This window comes from Aspergillus ruber (assembly GCF_000600275.1).
Source record: "Aspergillus ruber CBS 135680 unplaced genomic scaffold scaffold00002, whole genome shotgun sequence".
Lineage (NCBI taxonomy): Eukaryota > Fungi > Ascomycota > Eurotiomycetes > Eurotiales > Aspergillaceae > Aspergillus > Aspergillus ruber.
Window position 1 is genome coordinate 378,856 of NW_024467298.1, and position 23,776 is coordinate 402,631.

Consider the following 23,776-nt stretch of genomic DNA (forward strand, 5'->3'; position numbering starts at 1 on the left):
ACTGATTGCCTCAGCTTATCCCGCTTAGTACTCCGTACTGGCTAGGATGGGTTGAGGTACCTGCATGCGAGGATATGCATGTGTTGCTCTTTTCTTTCTTTTATTTACTTTGCTTCTTGGATGTCGCATCTCGCTTTGGATTTGATTTATACTGGACAACTGGACGGATGAATTGGAGTTTCTCGGTCGCTTTTTGATTTGATTTATCACGTTTGCATAGCCTAACACATTTATACCCCGGGATAGTTACACTCGCTTCTTTCGCAATTATCATATCATCATCATTTACTGCTACTCAAATTGAAATCGAACTAGTTTATGAATATAATCAACCATCATCGCATGTATACACAATATCTCTTCACCTAGATAAACAAATGCAACCCCCTAACAAAGGGGACATTTACCGCAACGTAACCAACTCCTCTGCACTGGTCGGATGAATAGCAACGCAACTATCGAAATCCTGCTTTGTAGCCCCCATCTTCACCGCAACCCCGAATCCCTGCAACATCTCCCCCACACCAAGACCCAAAATATGCAACCCAACAACCTTCTCCTCAGGCCCTGCACACACAATCTTCATCTGCGTGGGGTTCTTGGCCTTCTCCTCGTCGGGGAGTAAGGTGTAGAACATGGCGGTGAATTTGGTCTTATAGACCTTGACTTTGTCGTCGCCGAAGCGCGCGCGCGCTTCAGGTTCTGTGAGGCCGACGGTACCGACTTCGGGGTGGGAGAAGACGACTGAGGGGATGTTTTCGTAGGAGAGTTTGGAGGATTTGAGCTCGGGAGGGCCGAAGAGGCGAGAGCCGAGTTGGCGGCCGGCGGCGATGGCGACTGTTTTTATTAATATCTTACTTATACCGTTTGTTGTGGGGGTATGGGGGACTAACCAGGTGTCAACTCAGCTTGTCCGGTGACATCACCCAGAGCGTAGACACCCTCGGCCGAGGTGTTCTGGTACTCGTCGACAGTGACATAGCCAGTGTCGGTCAACTTCACACCAGGAATATCCAAGTTCAAGTCCTCGACCTCAGGTGCACGACCAACAGCCCAGAGCAGCTCGTTGACCTCGAGCACAGAGCCATCTAAGCACACCAGACGCAGCAACTTATCCTTGCCCTTTCCGTCCCGCACGAGCTGCACCTCCTTAAAGCCTTCGTGGTTACGGTGTACATTGATACCGGCAGCAACATACCGATCCGTCATGGTCTGCTGAATCATAGGGTCGAACTTGCGCAGGAAGTTCTCGCCTCGGATGAACATGTGGGTGTCCACACCCACAGCACCGAGGACACCAGCCAACTCGACGGCAATGTATCCAGCACCCACGACAGCGAACTTGGGAGGAAGGTCCTCAATCTCGAAGAATCCATCGCTGGTGATTCCGTGCTCCGCACCCTTGACCTTGGGGATGTTGGGACGACCACCTGTAGCGATGAGGATGTGCGGGGCAGTGTACTGCGCCTTGGAGCCGTCTTCGTTGACGACCTCGATGGTCTTGGGCTCGACGAAGCGGGCGCGGCCGTGCACGAGGTCGATGCCCTCGCGGTTCCAGTTGCGCTCGTACATGCCGTTCAGACGCTGGATTGAGGCATCGCGGGCGTGCTTGAAGTGGGTATAATCGATTTTGATGTCCTTGGGGATGTCATAGCCGTAGTGTCTGCCGACGTCCATAGTTTCATTGATCGAAGCAAAGTTCCAGCACATCTTCTTGGGGACGCATCTATTCACCACGAACACCCCGCATTAGCTCAATTCCCCCCAAATTACAAGGACAGTATGTACATACCCCACATTGACACAGGTCCCTCCAGCGCGACCACTCTCAATAATCAATGTCTTCTTACCATACCAGCCTGCAGCGCGACGGGCACTGCCACTGCCACCACTACCGCCTCCCAGAACAATATAATCATAGCTCAACTTCTCAATAGCACCCATTGTGTCCGACTTCGAGGTTGCACTGCTTCGTGTAGCCGGGGTCGAAGAGAAATGTCTAGAAAGCGAAGCCAAACGAGGTGCGGATGAAGTCGTCACTTTGGCGTTGGAAGCAGCCACGGTTTGAATTGTCCGTTTCCCGAGCGGTGACAGTGATGCTGATGAACGAGAACGAACCAGTTGGAAGAATCGAGTCTTTAATGGCTGGATAGGGAGGATAGGGGAGGAGCGAGAGAGCATGGGGGAAAGAGGGTGTCGTTTGACGGACAAAGGATTGATATAATAGAGAGAGGAAGTGAGGTGGGAGGGGCTGGCGGGGAAACCGGATGCAGGATGAAAGCTTCCAATGGCTCGGGTGAAGCACAACTGTTTCTTTATTGCTTGTTTCTACCGTGCCAATTGGCTAGAAATAGGCTGATCAATTTTGCAGGATCTGCAATGGTAATAATGCAATTGCTGCTGAGAATAACGAATTGCTTTCAAAGCAAAAAAAAAAAAAAAATATCAAACAAGAGTTGCCACACGTGATATGTGCTTTATAAGCAGCTTATCGATGAGACTATTCTAGACCTAGAGGTAGATATATGGTGGCGAGGAGATAGGGTGAATAGTACAGCTCTAAGCATAAGCATGTCTAGCTGGAATACATTGGATCTATTTACACGAGATAGCAACACAGGCGGAGATATAAGCAAAATCTCCCATTAATGTCCAAAAGAGCAAAACAGTGCAGAGGTAATAAAAGCAATGCCATATCACATTCATATACAGGATATTCATCACACATGAAAGAATGCAGCTTGAAAGATGCAGACCTTAGGAACTGTGGCTGTCAAGAAGCCAAACCACGGATATCATAGATCAGAGTAGGAAGAGAGAAGGATAAGAAAGCGAAATGCAAAAGCAAAGAAACCGAGGTCACAAATCATCGCCCAATATGTAGAACTCGCTTCAAATCACTAAAGAAACTCGACAAAGTAGTTAAACAAACCGGTACGGTCACCAAAATAAAAGGAGGATGTTCAGGGTGAGAATTGGAGAAGATCAGGCAGGTTGTTTCAATGTGGCATCTTCTAAAAGTGGGCTTCCAGGAACAGCATCCAGTGGGGCGGCGTGTAAAGCCGGCTTATCTGGAGGCGGTTCTTGCCCAGATGCTAAAACGGCGAGTCGCTCATTTACCCAATCAGCGACTTCTTTGTCTTCAGTTTCCGCCCCGGAGTCTTCAGGGGCCTTGGCGGCTTCGTCTTCGGTAGGAGGTTGCATGAGTGGCGAAAGCCAGGGGTGTCGCAAGAGCATCGTGTACGAAGGACGGTTATTAGGGTTCTTATCCAAGCATGCGCGAACAAACGCATGTGCATCCTCAGAATAGCCTGTTTCGGGAAGAGTTGGAGCTTCTCCATGGACGATGGCCTGTTAAAGATTAGAAACCATACATCAATTTGGGTCTCGACAGGGATCTTACGTGTAACTGACTGAAGATGTTGTTGAAAGTCTCGGGAGGATAAGGATAACGGCCAAGGGCACATTCAATTACCGATAACCCTAAGCTCCAGATGTCACTCTGGACGCTGTAGGTCCCGGTACTGGTCGCTCCTGACTGCTGCATACCACCACCGGCGATTCGTTCGGGGGCCATGTAACTTTGACACCCAATATTCGTCTTGGCAATACTCGACACCAGGTTACCGCTCACACCGAAATCGCAAATCTTGATTTGGCCGCGACTGTTGACAAGGATGTTGGTGGGCTTGACATCACGATGGATGATGTTATGGTCGTCTTTGAGGGTCTTTAACCCCATGATGGTGGAGAGCGTTACCTTGCGAAGGATGTTTTCCGGGACACCCTGTTTGTAGATTTTGTCGATTGAGCCACCGTCCATGAACTCGACACATATATAAACTGCGCCTTCTTGGAAAAACGCGCCGTAAAAGTCAATGATGAAAGGTGAGACGCAACGATGGAGAATGTCCAATTCCATGATGATCTGAGCGAATTTACTCTCATCCAGCTCGAGTCGAATTTCCTTCATCGCCATAACCACCCCAGAAAGGTTATCTTGGGGCTTCAGTGCCGGAATGCAATCAGAATTGGAGTCGTCGGGGCCTACGGGACGGCTGAGGATACCTCCAACGCCCGTTCCGGGCTTACGCATGTGCGGCCGGCTGTGTCGAACCTTGTATACCGTGCCGTAGTTTCCTTTGCCCAGTTCGTCTAAGCGATCGACCTCATCCAAAGAAATGTTGAAGCTATGCCCGGAAGAAAATTCCACGCCACCACCGTGGATGACCGCCTTGTTTTTGAAATTGAGCGTACCCGTCTTGGTATCAACAAACTCGGAGTATTTGCTGAATACCGACTCTCCACCTGGGGCAGGTCCATCGGAGGGTTTCCCTGGCGAAGACCCGTTGGGTCCCGCGGCATCCGAGAGCTTGAGGCCAGGCTTCATCCGTTTGGCAGCCAAGCTGCCTGCCGGCTTAGGAGCATTAGCAGCCGCAGAACCCGCGACAGTAGGAGACGAAACCCAGTTCTTTGCATTGGGACGGGCTTGCGGGGGCAGGCGACCAGGAAGCGGGCCAGCGATCGGCCCACCCGATGGAGGTGACTGCACGCCACCATTAGGGGCCCCGGGGCTGTTGAGAGACGGAATGGTAGGTGAAGAGGCAGCATGGGGTAAAGATGGAGGGGCACCCTGCCGAGAAAGGGAGAAGGCTTTCATTTTGGCGAGAATATCCTGATTTAGTCCCCCGGACGGCGCCGCACTCATGGACGCTTGGGGGCGCGGAGCGGGACCTCGTCGGGCAGCATTAATCTGACCCAAATGTGTTGAAGAGGCGGAGATACCGGCGGTCATATCCTTTGTTGGACGTAAAGATGGGATGGAAGGTTGTTGAGATTGAGGTGAAGTGGTCGAAGGGGTGGTAGCGGGCGAGGCATCATCGTCGGTGGCATCGGAGTGATCACCGTCGGGGAAGGCGACAGGGACGTCCCTGACTTGCTTTTCTTCGATTTGCATGGTGATTAGATAAATAAGAAGACGAAAATCGCTCGCGGAAAGGAAAAGGAATGCTGAATGTTTTTATCGAGCGTTTTAAGAGAATGGTCAGGGGGTATTGAATTAGGATTATTTGACGGAGAAGCCCCTTCTCAAACTCCTAGTGAAATCGACGTAAGTTCTAATGTTGTTTGTTTCGGTAATGCAAGAGTTAAATAGAGAATTGAAGGATTAAGGAGGGTTTCAAAGCAAGTCGAGGCCCTGGAGAAAGTCGTTCTGGCGGTAGGGAAATTTTAAGAGCGAGGCAGAAACGATTCGACGGGGGGAAGAGAGTCGGCGCGGGGCAAAGGCCATATAGCAAGCCGGCAAAGGTCAAGGATAGAACAAAACGACAAACAATGATGTATCTGTTGGAGCAGAGGGAGTGAATGCACCGGACAGAAAAAAAAAATAGACGAATAATGGGATTGTTGGGTCCTTCTTGAGTCCTGTCGAAGGTTGTCGTTGACCTCAGACAAAGTGATACCATTCTACGAAAAAGAACGAGACGGATGGCGCTTAGTCAGCGACAGACTGGTTTTTCTCGTGGCGGGACAGTACACCAGCCAATTGAACGGTGTAGATCGCACCCCGGAGGCGGGCGGAAGATCCGGTCGTTGATGTGGACGATTTCCACGGATGAGTTCATATCAATAAATACAATATCATGGAATCTTGAAGCCTGGGCTCAGGTTACACGAGTACCGAGGACCTACGGCTTCATTCTAGCGGTCTACTTTGACACCGCAGACTATCTACACAGGAGGCCGAAGCTGCTATCGGCCGTTGATACCCTATCTTCTACTTGAAACAACGTCCACCTACTTTGATAGTCATCGCAAATAGAGCGTTGGAGTACTATGAGGTGAGTACGTAGTCTTTGCCGATCCAAGGTTACTTTGCGGCAAGGATAGACAAATGTGCCATAATAAACTTACTATACATGAGGCCCGGTATGTACTCCGGAGTACCTTCTGTACCCTGATATTCGTCTTCCAAAGAATGGACTCAGCCACAGCCCGTTGTGGCTTGACGAATGAATCACCTGCTCCTATTGAGCTTCTGATTGGCTTATCGGCTACCTGAAATCACGATGATCTGGAGGGAACTAAACTGGATATAGCAATCATATTCTGTCCAGTGGCAAAAGCCAAGAAGACTATCCCCAAAGGAATCTGTGGAAGGTTTTTGGCTGCCATGTATCCCAATCAGAACTCCCATCTATGCTCTAAACTCAATGGTCTCGTATCAGGCTGTGCGCAGTGGCAAATGAGTAGAGATTGTTAGTCCGGGGATGTCAGAAACTCAACTCCGTCCAAGGATGCCGTGAAACCATGTCATGGCTATAGTTCCTCTTATTGGGTGCCTCTAGTCTGGAGTAAGCTAGACAAGTGGCCAGAGATATCAACTGCAAGGATCATGCTGGGCACTTCAAATACTTGTGTATGTATGGAGTACTTATATGGGCTGAGAACGGGTACTCTGTTGTACCTGTACTGGTTGGGCATACTAATTCCGTGTTTTGATTGTTTGCGGTATCCTCAAAGCATCACTTCAAGAAGCGGATCTTGGCTGTCGCCATCACAAGAAACACAGCCACCATCTCGCATCATGATTGCTTCAGTTGAGGTGTACAGCGCAGAGAACTGAGCACTGAAAAGTCGTACTTTTTAGCCTTTTTTAGAGTTTTATATGTATTTTAATGAACTGGAATCTTTATATTATAGAGTAGTATCTCGTAGAGTATATACTATTATACTGATTTGACTTCCGCTGCTATCACTGTTCCAGAAAATTTCATTATTCTCCGCTGTCGCGTCACCATTTCGACTACAGACCCGCCTCCCATCTTCATCATTATCTACTCATTTTCCATCTTCTCAACTATCTCCTATTCTTTTATCCCCAATTGCCTTTCCAACTACGCCGTGATTGATGGCCATTTTTACCGCACCGCGATCGTTCCAGTACGCCAACTCCTTGGTCTCCCGTCAGTTGGTATCCCAGTCCGATACAGGCCTCATCACCTCCAGCCAACTCATCGCCAATGGCCGCCATTCGGGTCATCCCTCTTTCTTTCATTTAGTCCTGCTGGTCTTCGAGGCCGTCCTTGAGGTAGTATGCGTCAGCTTACCGGGTTATTTCGCTGCCAGACAGGGCATGTTTGACGCGGATGCCCAAAAACTCGTCGCTAATCTCAACGTCACCTTGTTCACCCCTTGTCTGAGTATGTGCCCTATTTTCAGTGAGAGATGAGAAAAGAAGGGCAATAGCTGATGACTGAACCTCTTTAGTCTTTACGAAACTCGGATCCCAACTCACCGCGGAGAAGTTGACGGATCTAGCCATCATTCCCTTGATCTTCATCGTCCAAACCTTCGTATCGTACTTATGCGCCTTTGTCGTCTCAAGATGTTTTCGATTCAAAAAACGCCGGTCCAACTTTGTGACGGCTATGGCAGTGAGCGATGGAACCGATATATCTCATTGGGTCGTTGATGGTTAAGCTAACGGTTACTCCATATTTCTCTAGGTTTTCGGCAATTCCAACTCCCTTCCCATCTCCCTTGTGCTTTCGCTCTCCCAGACTTTGAAGGGCCTTCATTGGGATCGCATACCAAACGATAATGATGACGAAGTGGCCGCGCGAGGAATCCTCTACTTGTTGATCTTCCAACAACTGGGTCAGCTCGTTCGATGGAGTTGGGGCTACCACGTTTTGCTCGCTCCTCGTGAACGTTATCTCGAAGAAGCAGAAAGAGAAGCGGGCGCATCCAGAATCGAACAGGGTCAAGAGCGTTACACCGACAATCCCGAGCAGACTGATCCAGATGAGCCCTTGATTCGAAGCCGAAGTCGGAGCTGGAGTCGGAGCCGAAGCCGAAGCCGAAGTGGTCTTTCTCGCCGACCCACTAGCATCCATATCCATAACGACGAAGAGTTCCATTCTGGTGACCAAACCCCGGTGGGCTCGTACTCGTACTCCAAGACATCTGGTCACGATTCAGATCATGTTGAGGGGAGATTGTGTGAGGATGAACATCCGGATCATTTCCCTCCTCTCATCGCACAGCCACCCCAAGGCCTGTTCCTCCCTCGCCAGAATACCGAAGGTGATATGCTGTCCTTCCCCAATGTCGAACTCGCACACCGGGAAGCATGCCCCCAAAGGGGATGTCTGCAGCAATTCCGAGTTTCTCTCCGTCGGGTTGGCAAGGGTATCACGCACGCTTGGGAAAGACAAGCTGGGGCGACATTCAGGAAACTCCCGACTGGTCTACAGAAGGGGCTTTTCGGCGTCTGGAACGGGATTCGCAAGTTCGTGCATGGCGCGTGGGATTTCATGAACCCTCCCCTATGGGCAATGTTGGTTTCCATTGTAGTGGCTTCGGTCCCAACCCTACAGAAGCTCTTCTTCGAAGAAGGGTCATTTGTGAACAGCTCTGTGACGCGTGCCGTTAACCAGAATGGCCAGGTGGCCGTGCCCTTGATCCTGGTCGTGCTGGGCGCCAACCTGGCGCGGAACACACTACCGGAAGAAGCACTGAAAGACTTGGACCACCCCAAGGAGGAGCGCAAGTTGATCATTGCGTCGTTGCTTGCGCGCATGTTACTGCCCACCATCGTTATGGCGCCATTGCTGGCTCTGCTGGCTAAATATGTGCCTGTTAGCATCTTGGACGATCCGATTTTCATCATTGTCTGTTTCCTGCTCACAGGAGCGCCGTCGGCATTGCAACTGGCTCAGATTTGTCAGATCAACAATGTCTATGTCAGTGCAATGTCGAACTTGCTTTTCCAGAGCTATGTTGTCTGGTAAGTCTTCCTGAATCCTTTCTTCTTCAGATATACTAACAGCGGACAGGATCCTTCCATCGACTCTTGTTCTGGTCATGTGTGCTATGGAAGTTGTCGAGTGGGCGTCCGCTACTACATGAGTTATGTATTCTTTTGTCGTTCATGGTATGTTATGATGATATGGCGTTGGGGTTGGTGTCGGATTCTTTTCTTTCCTTCGCTTCTCTCTGGATGATCATGTATACATATTATTATCCGATAGTAATTTCCGGAGGTTGAATCTCGTACGCTTTGATGTCAACGAGAAATGGAGAAATGGTGATTTATTGCATTTGTGCACTGATACCCAGCGGAGTAAGGTGACTGCGTGATTATATAAACCCCACCTTCTCCTCACTTCGACTTCCACTTTCTGCTGTTCCTCAGTGACAGTTCTGTCAATACTTGCCGAACATTTCGGATCAAACCCAAAGCGACATTAGATTCAGATGATAATCGAAGAAGCCCTTACAACATGGCTCTATATAGGAAGAAGATATTGATGCCAGTGCACCATTCCCGAGCGACAAGTCAGTATGAGAGATGAGACAGACATCCATGAAGATGGTGTCCACCAGCCCGACAGCAGACGATGCTTTAACCTGAATTAGCACGTTGTATCAACTCCCATGCGACCTGTCTTATGGAGTATAATCCAAGTTTCAGTACGAGTATTCAACGTCAACTAGACATTGACGAGTCAGTTACGATGATCCAATCTCTGTTGCACTATCATGCTACTGTGCTTATCTGGAGTTGCTTCGTGTCTTATCTTGTCCCGATGCAACTTTTCGTATCTGTTTCTGGCTCTCTCGTTGGCCGAAAACGGATATCTCACACGCGACAAGACAAACAAGAAGCGGGAAAGCTGAACATGAGCAGCTGAACGGGCCATGTTCTGTTTCTTATTTCCACCATCACCACGCGCGAGCGCCTGACCTTTTTCTTGGTAAGGAAAAGCGTGCGGCTTGTTAAAGTGCGTGGTTTTTGTCGAGCTCAAACCAGTCCGTGGTCTTTGTCCATATACAGTCACGAGCAGGGTGTGATAAGCACCTGACTTGACTTGGCTAGGATTCACCTATTTTTGCCATCTCGAGACATCACTTTTTCTTCAATCATTCCTATGCTCTTCCATCACGCTATTTGGGCTTGATAATTGATGATTGATATCTCTATCGAAGAAGGACCCTGAATTGACTTACCCCAAAGCTCCCGACCGCTTTCTCTCCGACGTCCCATAGAAAAAAAAAAAAAAAAAAAAAAAAAAAAAAAAAAAAAAAAAAAAAAAAAAAAAAAAAAAAAAAAAAAAGGGAACCAGGTACCCCCACTTGGTCCTCTTCTTGTGATTTCTATCCTTTCCCTCATTCTGACCCTCTTCTCAGTCTACCTCTCTGTGTCCAAGAATCAGTACGATTGGGCATCATTTTCTTGCACGGGGAACTGGCGATCTGGTTACGCTGCTTTCGTCCGTGGTCCATTGATATTTGATCTCTGAATCGTTCCTCTGCCTTCTACCCTCATAATTAGACCCTCACTTTAGCGACTCCAGATCCCCGCTGTCATTCCTAGATCAAATCATGCCCTCGTTCACCGACCACAACGGGGGGGACTCCGGCTCTGAGCTGCCAGGTGGGTTATCCTCCCGCACTGTTCATTTGATCTATTCTACTTTTTAAATTTGGCTCCCCTTTTTGCCTTTTTTGTCTCTGGTTCGGCGGGGACTCTGTCTCGCGTGCTCTCCGTATTACAGTCCTTACTTACCCTTACCGTCCCCGCAAGAATTACGTTTTCGTCACTTTTTGTTTTCTTTTTTTTTTTTTTTCCCCTCCCTCTTTTGCTTTTTTCCCGCTTGAAATGAATTCTGACACAGGCCAAGGTATACAGCCTATCCTGGGTACTGGCCTTAACGTCCGCTCTCCGAAGATTACAATTGACGATGGAAATGGAAATACAACCATGACTCCACCGGATGGACACGTTCCCAGAAAACATCTTGCGTCGGTGGGAAAGAAGACCACCGCGCGACCACCGACATACAACGAATTCGCGCTAGATGATACGGAGCCGAACGGCGCGAATGATCCTCAAGATACTTTGTTCAGTCAAGTGTACGAGTGGCTTCAGCATGAGAAAGCGAAGCAACGGGGTCACAAACTGCGGATATCGGGCGATGGGAATGGGATGGATAGTGCGCTGGCGAGTGATGGAGATGATGACGACGAAGTTACCCACGCTCAACCGAGGACCGTGGCTTCCAAGAACAAGACCTTAGCACTTGAGGGATTGGAAAAAATCCTGCTCGAGTACACCACTTCTCGATACGATGGCAGCAACACCTCCGTTTCCTCCACGCGACGATTTGGCCGCCGGCGCCAGGGTAAAAAGGGTCTGCGCAGGGCCTCCGCCTCCGAATCTGATAACCTGGATGTCGAGTACGGTGTGCCCTATGTTGATGCGTCGCTGGATAACTCAAGAACACTGGGATACAGCGGTGGCGCTGCGGAGGACGAACAGGATGGGAGCACGACTGATTCGAAGCGCGCCAAGGAACGAGATGCTTGGTTGATTTTCAAGAATGAGATTGTCCGTTTGGCCCATACGATGGGGATCAAGGGATGGCGAAAGTTCCCTAAGGAGTGTGCCGGTGATATTGATGTGGTTCGACTTAGCGGTGCTCTGACCAATGCGGTCTATGTCGTGACACCACCGGCCAACCTTCCACCTCCTCCTAGAGCGGAAGATGGATCTTATACTCTGGTTCCTAGACGGTCTCCTCAGTAAGTTTCTGCACTTTTTCCTGGCGATTTTGTCTGACTTTTTTTTTTTTTTTTTTTTTTTTTTTTTTTTTTTTTTTTTTTTTTTTTTTCAGGAAACTTTTGCTTCGTATCTACGGTCCCCAGGTGGAACACCTGATCGACAGAGAAAAAGAGCTACAAATCCTCCGCCGCCTGGGTCGAAAGAACATTGGACCTAAAGTGCTGGGCACTTTCAACAATGGCCGATTCGAGCAATACTTTGAAGCCCGAACCCTCACCCCAGAGGATCTGCGGTACCCAGACACAATGAAGTCGATCGCCAAGCGGATGAGAGAACTGCACGATGGCATCGAGCTGGAGAAGGAGGAACGGGAAGGCGGCCCTATGGTTCTCAAGAACTGGGACAAATGGGTTGACCGGTGCGAACAAGTGATCAGCTGGTTGGACAAGGAGATCCAATCGGACCATAACGATGCGAAGGCCCAAAGCGAATCGTGGCGTCGCCGCGGTTTTGTCTGCGGGGTCCCGTGGCCGGTCTTTAGGAAAGCGGTTGACAATTACCGCAAGTGGCTTGAGGATACTTGTGGTGGTGCTGATGAAATTAAGCGGCAGCTTGTTTTCGCGCATAATGATGTGAGTCTCCTCTGCCTTATCGCATTAGGCATGTGCTAATGTCGCAGACACAATACGGCAACCTCCTCCGTCTAGAGCCCAAATCTGAATCGCCATTGCTCCTCCCTGCAAACGAGCACAAGCAACTAGTCGTCATCGACTTTGAATACGCATCAGCCAACACCCCCGGCTTCGAATTCGCCAACCATTTTGTGAGTCCCGTCTCCACTCCCCAAGATATTCAACCGCTAACCAACTAGTCCGAATGGTGTTACAACTACATGGACCCCGAATACTCCTACTACTTCGACATCACACAATACCCCACCCCCGAGCAACAACACAACTTCATCTCCGCCTACGTCTCCCACCGCCCCTTCAGCAGCCAGTCTTCGGTATCACCGTCAGGAACCCCGCAAATGCGCGCCGCAACATCCAACCCACCAACCTTCAACCTCGACGACCACGACCCCAACCAGACCCAGAAATATGCAGACGCCGAAAAGGCAGCAGAGGATCTCCACGAGGCTGAAGTGCAGTTCTTCATGAGACAGACTCGTCTGTGGCGTGTTATCAACTCCGCGCAATGGGTTGCTTGGGGTGTAGTACAGGCGAAGGTGCCGGGCATGGAAGAAGGAATCGCAGCAGCCGAGGCCGAAAAGGCACGGCAGCAGGGCCACGAAAATGGCAACGGCCACGGTAACTCGAACGGTTCCGCTGAACACCACCCAGAAGAGAATGGTGACGATGCAGATGACGATGACTTTGATTACCTTGCGTACGCGCAGGACCGGGCTATGATTTTCTGGGCTGATATGCTTGCATTTGGCCTTGTCAAGGAGGATGAGCTGCCGAGCCATGTGGTGGAGCATGTTAAGTCTCGGACTCTGGAGTATTAGTTGTTTAACTATTGTTGTTTTATCAAGTAATTATTGAAAGACATGACTGACGACTTTGTTGCTGGTCTGGCATTACGTTAATGTTATGTAAATAGCAATATCATTTATCGCTGACTTAGTTATATGCATATGCTTCCATAAACTACAACCCAAGTGTACCATGTACTGCACTCCACTCCGTTCCATGCTAATAGCTCTCCCAGAACTGCGCGTCAATCGCAACCAACCGATTAAATAACTGATTCCGCCCCTTCATCCCAGTCAAATGGTAGCACTGCCCAACCTCTCTCCCACAAACCACCAACCCATCCGCAACCTCCTTACTCTTCACCGTCAACTCCACAATCAACTTCCCTTTCCACCCGAGCCCCTCCGTCTTCTTCAACTCCCTAATCTCAGTAACAGGGATCTGAAAAAGCACCTTACTATCTTTCTGGTTCTCAATCCGCAGATCATCCAGCGCACCCGAGTTCTGCGTAGTGAAGTAAAGCAAAGGCGGTTCCTTGGAGGAGTCGATGACGACTGTTCCGCGCTTGCGTTCGAATTTCGCTTCGAATTTCAGCGGGCCCATGGGCGCTGTTATGAAGCCTTTGCGTTGCAGCATGCCGAGGAGGTTTTGGGTGTGTGCGGAGCCGGCGATAGCCATGGCGCGATCGAGAGCGATGTGGGATTGGATGGCCGTGGTGATTGTGCGGCGGAAGATTTTGAAGAGTTTGGTGAGCCAGCGGCGTTTGCTGGGTTTGGGGGGTTCGAGAGAGTCGGCGGAGGGTTGTTTTTGGAGGGTGGATGAGAGGTCTTGAGTACTGCCGTTGTTGTTGTTGTTGTCGCCGTTGGTGATGAGGTTGTTGGAGCTGTTGGATTTCTTGCGAGAGATGGGCCATGAGGGTTCGATGTTCGAGGAGCCTGGTGGAGGGGGGAGAGGGGAGGAGTTCATTTCGCCGATACGGAGGAGGGTCAAGGTGAGTTGGGCATTTGTAGGGACTCCTTTCAGAAGTGTTCTAGATTGGTTAGCAAGGTGAAACTATATCCAAACTAGGGTCCAAGCATACTTTTGCATATCCAAATGGTCCTTCCAGTTTGGAACTTTGCGGTTCAAGAAGTCCATTGTCCATTCGAAAACTGGGTCGCCAAAGAATCCGAAACCGATAGCGAAACCAATGCCCTTGACAATCATATAGCTTGACGTGACGTACGAGGCAAAGCAGATAGAGACCAATATTCCCACCAATTGCAAACGAGCTGATATAGCAAAGAATGGCGGTGTTGGCGAAAAGACACTGGATAACCATTAGCATTGTTGCTTAGTTTGTAAAGCAAGGACAACATACTTGGCAAATCTTTCATAAAGATCTGTAATATCACTGATAACCCGCATCGTCTGATTCGTAGCTTTGTATACCTTTTTCTTCATAGGCTTCTCAGTCTTGTCTTCAGCCGGGGCATTCTCACCCGGCGCCTCCGTTGTCACTGGCACCACTTCCGTCGAACCAGGCATGGACGGAGCCTCCGGGATTCCCTCTGCTAAAGTCTCAGTTGAACTCTCAGCCACACCCTGGCCATATTTCCCAGCAGCACCTTCGACAGCAACAGTAGCGACCATGTTGACTAAGTTGCTAGCCTCTTGCTCAGCCGCTTCACCTTTGTGTTCCTCCGAAACACCAGTGATACTATCGTGCGATTCATGCTGCCCGGGCTTTGCATCGGGTTCAGCCGGCTCAGGGAAAAGCGATGATCGGACTGGTGAGAATATAATTAAGGCAATAAGGACGCCGGAGAGGGCAGGAATGAGGAGATCGACGAGCCACGCGACGAAATAGAACTATGATTGTCAGCCATTATATTGAAAAACTCCGGGTATCTACATACTGCACAGAACTTTGCTGTCCGCCGAGGCTCCTTCCACGACCGCAACCTGCCAATATGATTGAAGAAACTAGAGAATCCGATGATTACGGAAGTATAGAATCGTTCCAGAGTTATCCGCAGCTTTTCAGGGGGATATTTTTCGTCTTCAGCGCGGTTAAGGTCGAGCGCCTTTTGGGGGGCTTCTTCTGCGGCTTTCACATAATAGATTTGCTGTGCACGTGCTATTTTAGCAATTGATTTGGGTCGCATTGACTCGACGTAGATAAAACAAACCTTGTTAAACCGCCGAATAAGCATCCATAAGTCCTCGTTCGACAATCCCTCTGCTAGAGTTTCCTCCAGCGTCCTGGAAGACGGCCGATATTTGATCTCGGGAGGGTTCGGATGGTTCCTGACATTGGTAGCCAGCGCGCTGTCGCCCGTCTCTGTCCTGACTAGATCATGACTGTCTGTATCATCTAATGACCCCGGTAAATGTTCCTGGCTCATAGTGACGGTAAAAGGTCTAAATAGAGGAGATGTTTGTTTTGTGTTGGGGATTCGAAAAGGGCCCAGTTTTCAATCATGGGTTATGCCGGTCGATGACATCATACCCAGGGGCATTGGGGCAGTGAAACAATATCTTTTACCCCGCGTTTTTGGCTGTCTACGCGTATCTCCTTTGGTTATTGTTGTACGAATGAGCAAGCATAGAGTATGGAATGCTTTGAGCAGGCATTGGGTGATATGTCAAGCTGAGTTATGCTGTACCTGGCCGGTCCGGGAAGCTTAACGTGGAGAAGCTGGACGCGGACCAATCCGACGGGTGCAATTATATCATTCCATTATCCAGCATTGTATCAAAGCGTGTGTCTTCACAAGTACCAAGCAACTATCCCAGAACTCAATACGATTGGACTCCAGCCCAGACACGTCCATGTCTCTGTGCTGGACTTGGGCATTCCCAGTATGCTCAAACCACGCTAGCACCGCAGCATAATGTCTAGGCCAGGAGAGCTACTATTTCTCTCGGTGGCGCCACGTATGGGTCGGTGATGGGAAGGACATTTTACTTTCCTTCTTCTGAATTTCTCGGCGACAGCAACGGCGATGGCCAGACCAAACTAAGGAGAGCGCAAAGATGTTTCGTTGGTCGCGTCGGTTGCGGTTACTTCCCAAGGGATGGCCTAGGCTGTATCGAGTACTCTGAGTTGTTCAAGTGTCATTGAGTTGAAGATGTCGAATGATTCGGCGAGGTAGATTCCATTCTCGGTGCGATTTGACTTCTGGACCGTGCGGGAACCAGCATGCATGATGGGGACTTTCGTAACCTTCTCATTCCTACTAGCGAGATTGTACTGGTGATCTGTAACGAAACCTTTGTTGGGTGTGTCATATCCGCTGGAAACAGGAATGACCTGGGCAGCTTTCCCAGCAGTGTTCTGGGAGATGTTCAGGCGACTATTAAGACCGGTAATAATCCCAATGATATTGCCGGTGCAGTCGTCGGCGTCATGAAAATTAACAGTATATTTGTCGTCATTGAAGTTGTCAACTTAGCCAACGCAGAATTGGAAATCCCCTCGTTCAATGCAGTGCAGGTACTTGGTTCAACGAGTCGGTCGATCCCAACTTGTGCGCCTATAATGCTGAATAGACCAGGAAGCGAAACATTTTTTTTACTGGTCTGGGTCCCGAAGGGAAATAGGTTCAAAACGAACTATTGCAAGGAACCTGGGTGTTGATATAACCAACCAGTTTCTTGCAGAAGTAAAGGTTCGTTTTGTGCTTCGGATGTCGGCCTCATGAGGCTCGCCGGAACTTGTCTCCAGAATCCATTAGCGTCTTGGATCAAATAGGACAATCTCCGCTACTCTGTTTACATGCCCCATTGTTCAAGCGAAACTAATATAAGTAGGCCGTGTGGAGTCTTGATATACAAGCCGTATCAGTGGCCAAGATTCAGATTAAACTCGCGGGAATCCATGGTCACAACCGTTACCAAATGGCCCACAGTGAATTTTTTTTTTTTTTTTGGCAACCTTGCCAGGCAGTATATTGAGCGATTTCCGAGACATTCGAAGCACAGTCCACTTCTTGCTTGATTCTGTCCGGAGTAGGACACCGTTGTCCCGAGAGGCCCCAGAGTAGGTTGTGGTTCGGCGTGGGCCGCGAATGAGTCAGGGCGTAGGTATCATTGCTTAGAACATTGAGTTTTAATGGGGCATCAGGGGCGATGTTCAGGATCAATAGTTTGATTAGAGAGTCTCCCTTTTTCCTTGTTGGAGGGAAATAAAAATTTTGTTATGGGATTTCCCACACAACCAATTTTTGGGATTTCGAGCTGTGAGCCCTATGCCTCTATTGCAAACCAGAGACACAGTGCACTAGCATCTGTATTCAGTTGTTAGCTGTAACCTCTTGAGTACATATATTCTGGCAGAAGGGAGGGTGAATGCTCCAGCGAAGCAGATTTTAGAACCGATAAGGAATCCGGTAAACTTGCATCCACCATGGATGGAAGTTGAAGAGAGAAGGGGAGTTCACCTTGACACTTTCCTATGTCAATGAAAGAAAGGCGACTATTGCGCCACTGAGTTAGGGCGCAACGAGTACGCGCGTGGGCCACGGCGAGTCCAAAGCCGGGTTCCGTTCTTTTCAAACGTGACGCCCATTCAGCACCCCCCGTCATCAAATTCCCTCACATGTCCCTCAAGCAAGCCCAGTACTCCAAATGCAGACATACTATTTATAGGAATATAAGAGAAAAATAAGATGAGCCTCATCATTAACAACTCATACACACCCCATAGGGCCAAACTTAAAACCGATATCCACAGCATTGCCCGGAAACCCACCTGAAACGAAGTGGGATATGTCTACACAGCCACAAGCCTCACCATCATCGTTTATCGATCTCCGTAGGGTAATTCGATATCATCTGTCAGAGCCGCAATGTAAGCCAATGCAGCGGAGCAGGGTTAGATGGTAATACAACGCAGGGCCATGTATGACCCCACGATGTATACAGTACAATGCGATGCAGTGCCACATAGTAGCGATCTGTCACGGAGGAGATGGTAAAAGGGGAGGCTACTCCGGATTATGTGCATTGTAGACCAATGGGTTAGCGCCAGCGCATAGGGGAATCTGCACTGTATGGCAATGGCAGTGGCGGGATTCATTCCATAAGGATTCCGGAACATAAAGAACCAATTGGATTGGCTAGAACTGACTGGGTTGGATTGATGCTAGGTATGCAGTATCACTGCTTACGCATATCAGATGTACTCTATACGGCGTAATACGGCAGGTAGATGTCAATGTAGCACAAGCTGAGCTTAGCATGTTTACTTGCTGCATTAATAATTTGCAGTGGATAATAATAGCGCATGCTGACCTCACTTGGAATCGCGAATTACCATGGATAAGGATGTTCTATGTATGGGGTTGAATCTCAAGGGTACCGCTACTTGATGCAAGCGTCATAATTATTAATATTCTGCATATGGTAGTACACCCGAGGACATAGAATGACAGCTGGATATCCATGGTTATCTTTCTCGTCTATCGCCGATTCCAGCTTTGCTACCCCAAGGGTACCGGATCTGGCTAACCCGAATCGGAATTCGGGAACGAGATACAATGGATCCATGTATTCTGCTCCCAACAGATTGCAGAAAAGATATAGATGCGTCTAGATTGTATTATATGGTAAATGGAGATAAGGTCTTTGTATAACCGTGTATGTTCTCAATTTAGCGAAGAGCAGTGACCACTCTACATTAGCACTCGATAAACCCAGTAGTATTGAATCAGGTGGTCGAATAATCGCACATAATCAGCTTGCCCAATGACTAGGATGCTCATAAATGGAAAAGCAGACGAATTCATAGTTTAGCCTATGTTAATAGCATCGTGTAGCTGCATGGATATTTATCAGCAAGGCTAAGGCGTTGTGCCAGCACGCTATTAGGCTCAATTCGCGCTAAATTGGCGTCATGGTACGGTCCTATTCAACGGATAACTAAGCATAACTAGTCCTAGTATCATAGACGCCCTATTGATCTCCTGATCGCTCTGACACACAAGTATGAAAACAAAAAGGGTCAATGATTGCCCGAGCTCGTCGGCTCCGATTATGCTGACGTAGGGTATCTGTAGGTCCCAATCATGTGATGGACATGTAATGTACTCTGTATGGGGCGAAGGATACGGCGTATCGAGAGCGACCAGATCAACAGGGTCGCCGGATAGCTGGATCGATCAATGCTCCATACACTTAGAACGGAAATTGTTCATCACTCTAATGTCACTAAGAACAGTAGCCCAGTTTCGAACAGGGGACTACTCTGTATGCATTGGAGATAAGGCCTCGCTTAGCGAGTCATGAAGACATGAAAATGGATATTGTCGAGATATCCGTATTCCGTACAGAGTACTGACAAGTGCGGAGAAAACAGCAACCATGGTTCTGATTGGGGGCTTTGGTCCGGGCTTTGAGCGGCGGGACGGCAATCTCCGATGCTACCGTTTTAGGATATAGGTCGATTTCCTATTTTCCTATAAACAGTTCGGAGTATCTACGACTAGTTAAGTCATGGACAATGATGCATTAGGTAGTGAATGGCCTGTTGTTCCCGTGGGTGGGAGATGTCATGAATGTTCTGGATATTGCTGCATGCGGCGAATTGTACCGTTTTCTGGCGCAACGTGGGTGAAAGGGAGGCGAGGTGTCAAAAGGGTGTGTGGTTCTTTTTTGTTGTTGAGGCTCAGTTTGAGTTGGGCGGGTCTTTGGGGGGGGGGATCATATCCTAACCAGGTGCAAGGCAGAACCCGGTGAGATACACCGATGTACTCCGTGCTCTGATTCAGTATGCTGTCCGCAAGGTTTTTTTTTTTTTTTTTGTGTCTCTGAGTGTCTCTGAAATTCTTATTTGCTTTCTTCTTTTCAAATGCTTGGTAATAATTATGCTGAGTTGGTTAGTGAGTGTTTATCATTGGATAGAAAGAGGAAAACCAGACGAAAAACGTGTCATCGTCCTTAGGCATTCGACAAGTTACTGTACGGGGCGTTTCGTACCGTACTGTATTTTGTAACAGCGATACTATGGGGTGCCCCCTACGGAGACATGTCACGGGGGATCTCGGTCATAATTGGCCCACTTTAGACCCCAGGATCTCTGCTAATATACGAGCGCACCAATAACAGACTCTAGTATCAGCCGCGATGGACCCGGCCCGCAGCTCCGGGCAGCGACCGAAAAAGAAGATGGGCAGCTTGACAGGAGCCAAACTTTGGGCAGTGTCCGTTTTGTCTTTGCGGTCAGTCCGTGCTTCTGATAACGATCAGAATTCATACATCTAAACGATCAGATCACGCGAAGTTTTACTGGATTCTATTATGACTATGTTATTTATTTATTTATTTTTTTTTTCGAAGAATATGATTCCCTGGTACAGAGTACTCCGTGGATGTACACCATGACCAGCGCCTGGGGAAAGTGGGGGGTGGTTGGCAAAAAAACAAGGGTCACGCTGGTCCGCGTTCACCATTAGAGTTGTTCCACTAACCAGTCGATGCACGGAACATGGTTGGATGTTCTCGATATTGTTATTATTGCCCAGAAGTCTGAAGTCACACATCATCATTGAGATCCTTGATCCATCGATGCCATGAGGAGGCAGATACAGTCTTACTACAGCATGCAGGATGTATGTGCTGTATTTGATGATATTTTTATTCTCACTGTATAAGAATATCATACTCATAACGGGGAAGCCGAGATTCGTCCACTTGACCAGTGAGCGGTCTGATCATCCCAACAGCAACTAACAAGTACATAGCACGGAGACCGGAGCACAGAGATCCCGACGACTGCGCTTGTAGGGAATGAGTATTATTTCCCGATATGGAATAGCACATGCGGCTCTTACCTCATTGATCGAGACCCGACCACGGTTCAATTGGGGCCGGTGGCTTGGCGCCAATCATGTGCCCATCGGACGGTATGGTACGGTAAATACGATTACAGAACACCCCAGGCTGGCAGCTGAACTGTGAATCATAACAGCAAGTTATGTTTGGATGTGCAATTGGAATGGGCATCAGGGGATAATTCTAGACGGTATTGTTTGCTTTTTTCCACGGAAATGAGATGAATAATAAAAATAAAAATAAAAAGTTGTGGTTCGACCATATTATCTTCACCACCTAACTCGATCAGCATCGCTAAAGAAGGACGAGGCTGTGGACTTGTTCCCACTGGCCCTTTTCCCTCATTGTCCTCTTAAAAGACTTCTTTTAAGCCGCGAGCCGCAACGGTTGGTGGTCCTCTTCTCTCTTTCTTTCTCTCTCTCTGTGCAGTCCCTCCTACTAACAAGTCTTTTTCTCTTTCATATTCTCTGCCCCTCTGCATCTTTTATTTTATTTTATTTTATTTCTCTTCGTAACTCACTTCTCTTCCCTGCTTCCTTTGTCTAGGAAGTATACTATCTTCGACAGGTCGTGTTACTCCACGTGCTTCCCTCGTCTAGGGTCTTCCATTACACTGGTACCGGTGCATCCTGGCATCTTCACATTATATATACTTCTTATATACCTATACTGCCGTCCTCTGAAGTTACTTGCTCCAACACCCTTACTTCTCCTCTTTTACATCTATCGAATCACAGAGAGCCTCTTGTCTGCAACCAACTTCAAAATGGTCGGTCCGCGTGGTGGCCCATCTCGCAAGAGCCACACCAAGTCTCGTAACGGCTGTAAAACCTGCAAAAGACGACACATCAGATGCGATGAGAGCTTTCCACAATGGTATGGTTCAGTCACCAGCTGAGGGATAGCAAACAAACACTAACGCCGAATTAGTCGCAATTGTACCAAGCACAACTGTCGTTGCGACTACATGGACTCGTCCGCTGCCAAAGACACTGCCTCCAACTCGCGCAAGGCCCCTGACCTTCTCATGTCGCCGGAGATTGAGAGTGAGATCGAGAACTGGCACATTACCGGCTTGCCTCCTTTCCCGGAACTGCTCCACTGTCCCCAAAATGGATGGCATGGGCTGTCGCGAACGGATTTGCGGTTGATTCATCACATTACGGGTCTTTCGATCGATCTTCACCGTCGTGGATTCAGTAACTGCACGACCTGGGCACGATTGATGCCCAAGTAAGTGTTTCAAATATATTGATTGAGGAACACTGGCTGACACACCGCAGTTTCCTTGTAGTTGCGTTGTCAAACGATTATGTGATGAGTTCTGTACTAGCCCTATCGGCGGCTCACCTTGCCTGGATTACCCGGAACAAAGATACCAAATATCTCGCACACCGTCATCGGGGAGCCGCGATCAAGGGACTACACAAAGCTATTGGTACATTTTCGAATGACAACAGTGAGCCAATCCTGGCAGCTTCGATTTTGCTGTCGTGGCAGACAACGGAATGGCAGAGCTGGGCATCTTTACAGAAGGGGATCACTACAGTATGTTACAAGCGTCTAACCAATTGTTCAGTGGCTAAATGGTATGCAGGTCTTGAGCACAATGCATCCAGCTTGGAAGCAAAAGTCAGAGATAGCCCAGTTCTTAGAGACCCAGAGGTACCTAGGATGCACCAACTCTCCGGCCATGACCGGATTCCAATTCCAGGAGAAAAACCTGGTCCACGTCGACCAGACCATCACGGCCCTCGAGAACGTACAAGAGCAAGTTGCGCACAGCCACCAAGAGCATTACTGTCGAATTGAGGAACTATTGGAGTTCCTGCGACACTTCCGTAAGGATATTCCCAAACAAACTCCCCAGGAAGCCTTTGAACGCGTTCAGCCCTTGCGACGATGGCTGTTCTGGCTGCCTCCTGCCATGCTCCGGGGTGGAGAAACCGATATCAGCGCGCTTGCCATTCTTTCCCAATTCTTCGCTACCGCAGTTACCTTGGATGCGGTCTTCCCTAATTTAGGCGGCGCGTATTTGGGTCCCCTCTCAATGGGACCCATTGAGGACATCTATCAGATCATTGCTGCCCGTAACGCAACAGATCCGTTTAACCCAGAATTACAATTAGCTCTCACTTTGATGGACCTCCCACAGCAAGCAGTCGCCCAATATAAGAAGCGCTTGTATTTGTCGCCGCGACCCTCCATCGACTATACCTCCCCACCGCCCCTCAGTCCTTATGCCCCGGTTCAAGACTTCCGGGCAGGTTCTTCGTCTTCTCCGTCCACCTCACCTTCATACACCCCATACACTCCTCCCCTCCACTCGCCCCCAGAAGTGGGCGCTGCGACCTCCCCATTCGAGTTTGTCGACTACATAACAGCGCCAACACAGGCATTATACCCACCGTCACCGGGCTTACTCTCGGACTCCTGCGAGGGCGTGTCTGATTTCCCATCAGCCTACCCCGATGACGTCCTCTGCAGCGGTGGTCTTTCCCGAACCAACGACGCTCTGGGAATGATTTTCGAATATTATCCTCCACAGAGTAATCGGGATCTGCTTGCGGCCCAGTCCAACTGGGCTTGAAGCGCAGTTCATGTTTCTCTTTCCGACATTATACTTACGAGCAACGCTTCACTTCTGATACCCTTTCTACTTATTATATTGATTTTACTACATACGATTTATTTATCTGCTTGGAGTGACTGGTGTTAATTTTGCATGCAACTAACTGGGACGGATTTGTGCTTATTCTTGTTGGGATATGATACCATGGGGCCAATTAATGAGGAAACATACCACTTATTCTGCTATAGGTGCATTGGAATTATGAAAATACTCTATTCTATACTTTTGTTATATTTATCTAGCCTTATATGGATTGGCTTTTTCATCTTGAGGCGCTGTACC

At 48.7% G+C, this 23,776-nt stretch overlaps 8 protein-coding genes across 8 annotated transcripts; 3 read left to right on the forward strand and 5 right to left on the reverse strand.

Moving 5' to 3' along the window:
• Positions 1 to 403: 403 nt before the first annotated feature.
• Positions 404 to 1,944, reverse strand: glr1 (glutathione-disulfide reductase GLR1; the record flags this gene model as incomplete). Its single annotated transcript, XM_040783609.1, has 3 exons — positions 404 to 837; positions 894 to 1,726; positions 1,793 to 1,944. The coding sequence occupies 3 exons, from the start codon at positions 1,942 to 1,944 to the stop codon at positions 404 to 406; spliced, it is 1,419 nt and encodes a 472-aa protein (XP_040642591.1).
• A 1,041-nt stretch (positions 1,945 to 2,985) lies between these two features.
• On the reverse strand, positions 2,986 to 4,957 carry pbs2 (mitogen-activated protein kinase kinase PBS2; the record flags this gene model as incomplete). The annotated part of the gene is made up of 2 exons (XM_040778590.1): positions 2,986 to 3,351; positions 3,404 to 4,957. 2 exons carry the CDS (start codon positions 4,955 to 4,957, stop codon positions 2,986 to 2,988), a joined length of 1,920 nt encoding a protein of 639 aa, XP_040642592.1.
• Positions 4,958 to 5,052: 95 nt separating this feature from the next.
• Positions 5,053 to 5,583, reverse strand: EURHEDRAFT_118699 (uncharacterized protein). The gene has a single exon (XM_040777708.1). It carries the CDS (start codon positions 5,463 to 5,465, stop codon positions 5,148 to 5,150), a length of 318 nt encoding a protein of 105 aa, XP_040642593.1. The 5' UTR covers positions 5,466 to 5,583; the 3' UTR covers positions 5,053 to 5,147.
• Positions 5,584 to 6,910: 1,327 nt separating this feature from the next.
• Positions 6,911 to 8,913, forward strand: EURHEDRAFT_447199 (Auxin Efflux Carrier superfamily; the record flags this gene model as incomplete). The annotated part of the gene is made up of 4 exons (XM_040783655.1): positions 6,911 to 7,202; positions 7,270 to 7,436; positions 7,509 to 8,791; positions 8,841 to 8,913. 4 exons carry the CDS (start codon positions 6,911 to 6,913, stop codon positions 8,911 to 8,913), a joined length of 1,815 nt encoding a protein of 604 aa, XP_040642594.1.
• A 1,753-nt stretch (positions 8,914 to 10,666) lies between these two features.
• EURHEDRAFT_446459 (putative choline kinase) lies at positions 10,667 to 13,079 on the forward strand (the record flags this gene model as incomplete). Its single annotated transcript, XM_040783604.1, has 4 exons — positions 10,667 to 11,589; positions 11,682 to 12,201; positions 12,249 to 12,392; positions 12,441 to 13,079. The coding sequence occupies 4 exons, from the start codon at positions 10,667 to 10,669 to the stop codon at positions 13,077 to 13,079; spliced, it is 2,226 nt and encodes a 741-aa protein (XP_040642595.1).
• Positions 13,080 to 13,266: 187 nt separating this feature from the next.
• Positions 13,267 to 15,434, reverse strand: EURHEDRAFT_373989 (uncharacterized protein; the record flags this gene model as incomplete). The annotated part of the gene is made up of 5 exons (XM_040778591.1): positions 13,267 to 14,077; positions 14,129 to 14,356; positions 14,408 to 14,898; positions 14,946 to 15,155; positions 15,219 to 15,434. 5 exons carry the CDS (start codon positions 15,432 to 15,434, stop codon positions 13,267 to 13,269), a joined length of 1,956 nt encoding a protein of 651 aa, XP_040642596.1.
• Positions 15,435 to 17,227: 1,793 nt separating this feature from the next.
• EURHEDRAFT_118799 (uncharacterized protein) lies at positions 17,228 to 17,739 on the reverse strand. Its single transcript, XM_040777709.1, has one exon. The coding sequence runs from the start codon at positions 17,614 to 17,616 to the stop codon at positions 17,332 to 17,334; it is 285 nt and encodes a 94-aa protein (XP_040642597.1). The 5' UTR covers positions 17,617 to 17,739; the 3' UTR covers positions 17,228 to 17,331.
• A 3,428-nt stretch (positions 17,740 to 21,167) lies between these two features.
• Positions 21,168 to 23,710, forward strand: EURHEDRAFT_408126 (putative C6 transcription factor RosA-like). The gene is made up of 4 exons (XM_040780752.1): positions 21,168 to 21,738; positions 21,793 to 22,095; positions 22,146 to 22,410; positions 22,460 to 23,710. Exons 1-4 carry the CDS (start codon positions 21,629 to 21,631, stop codon positions 23,450 to 23,452), a joined length of 1,671 nt encoding a protein of 556 aa, XP_040642598.1. The 5' UTR covers positions 21,168 to 21,628; the 3' UTR covers positions 23,453 to 23,710.
• The last annotated feature ends 66 nt before the right edge of the window (positions 23,711 to 23,776 follow it).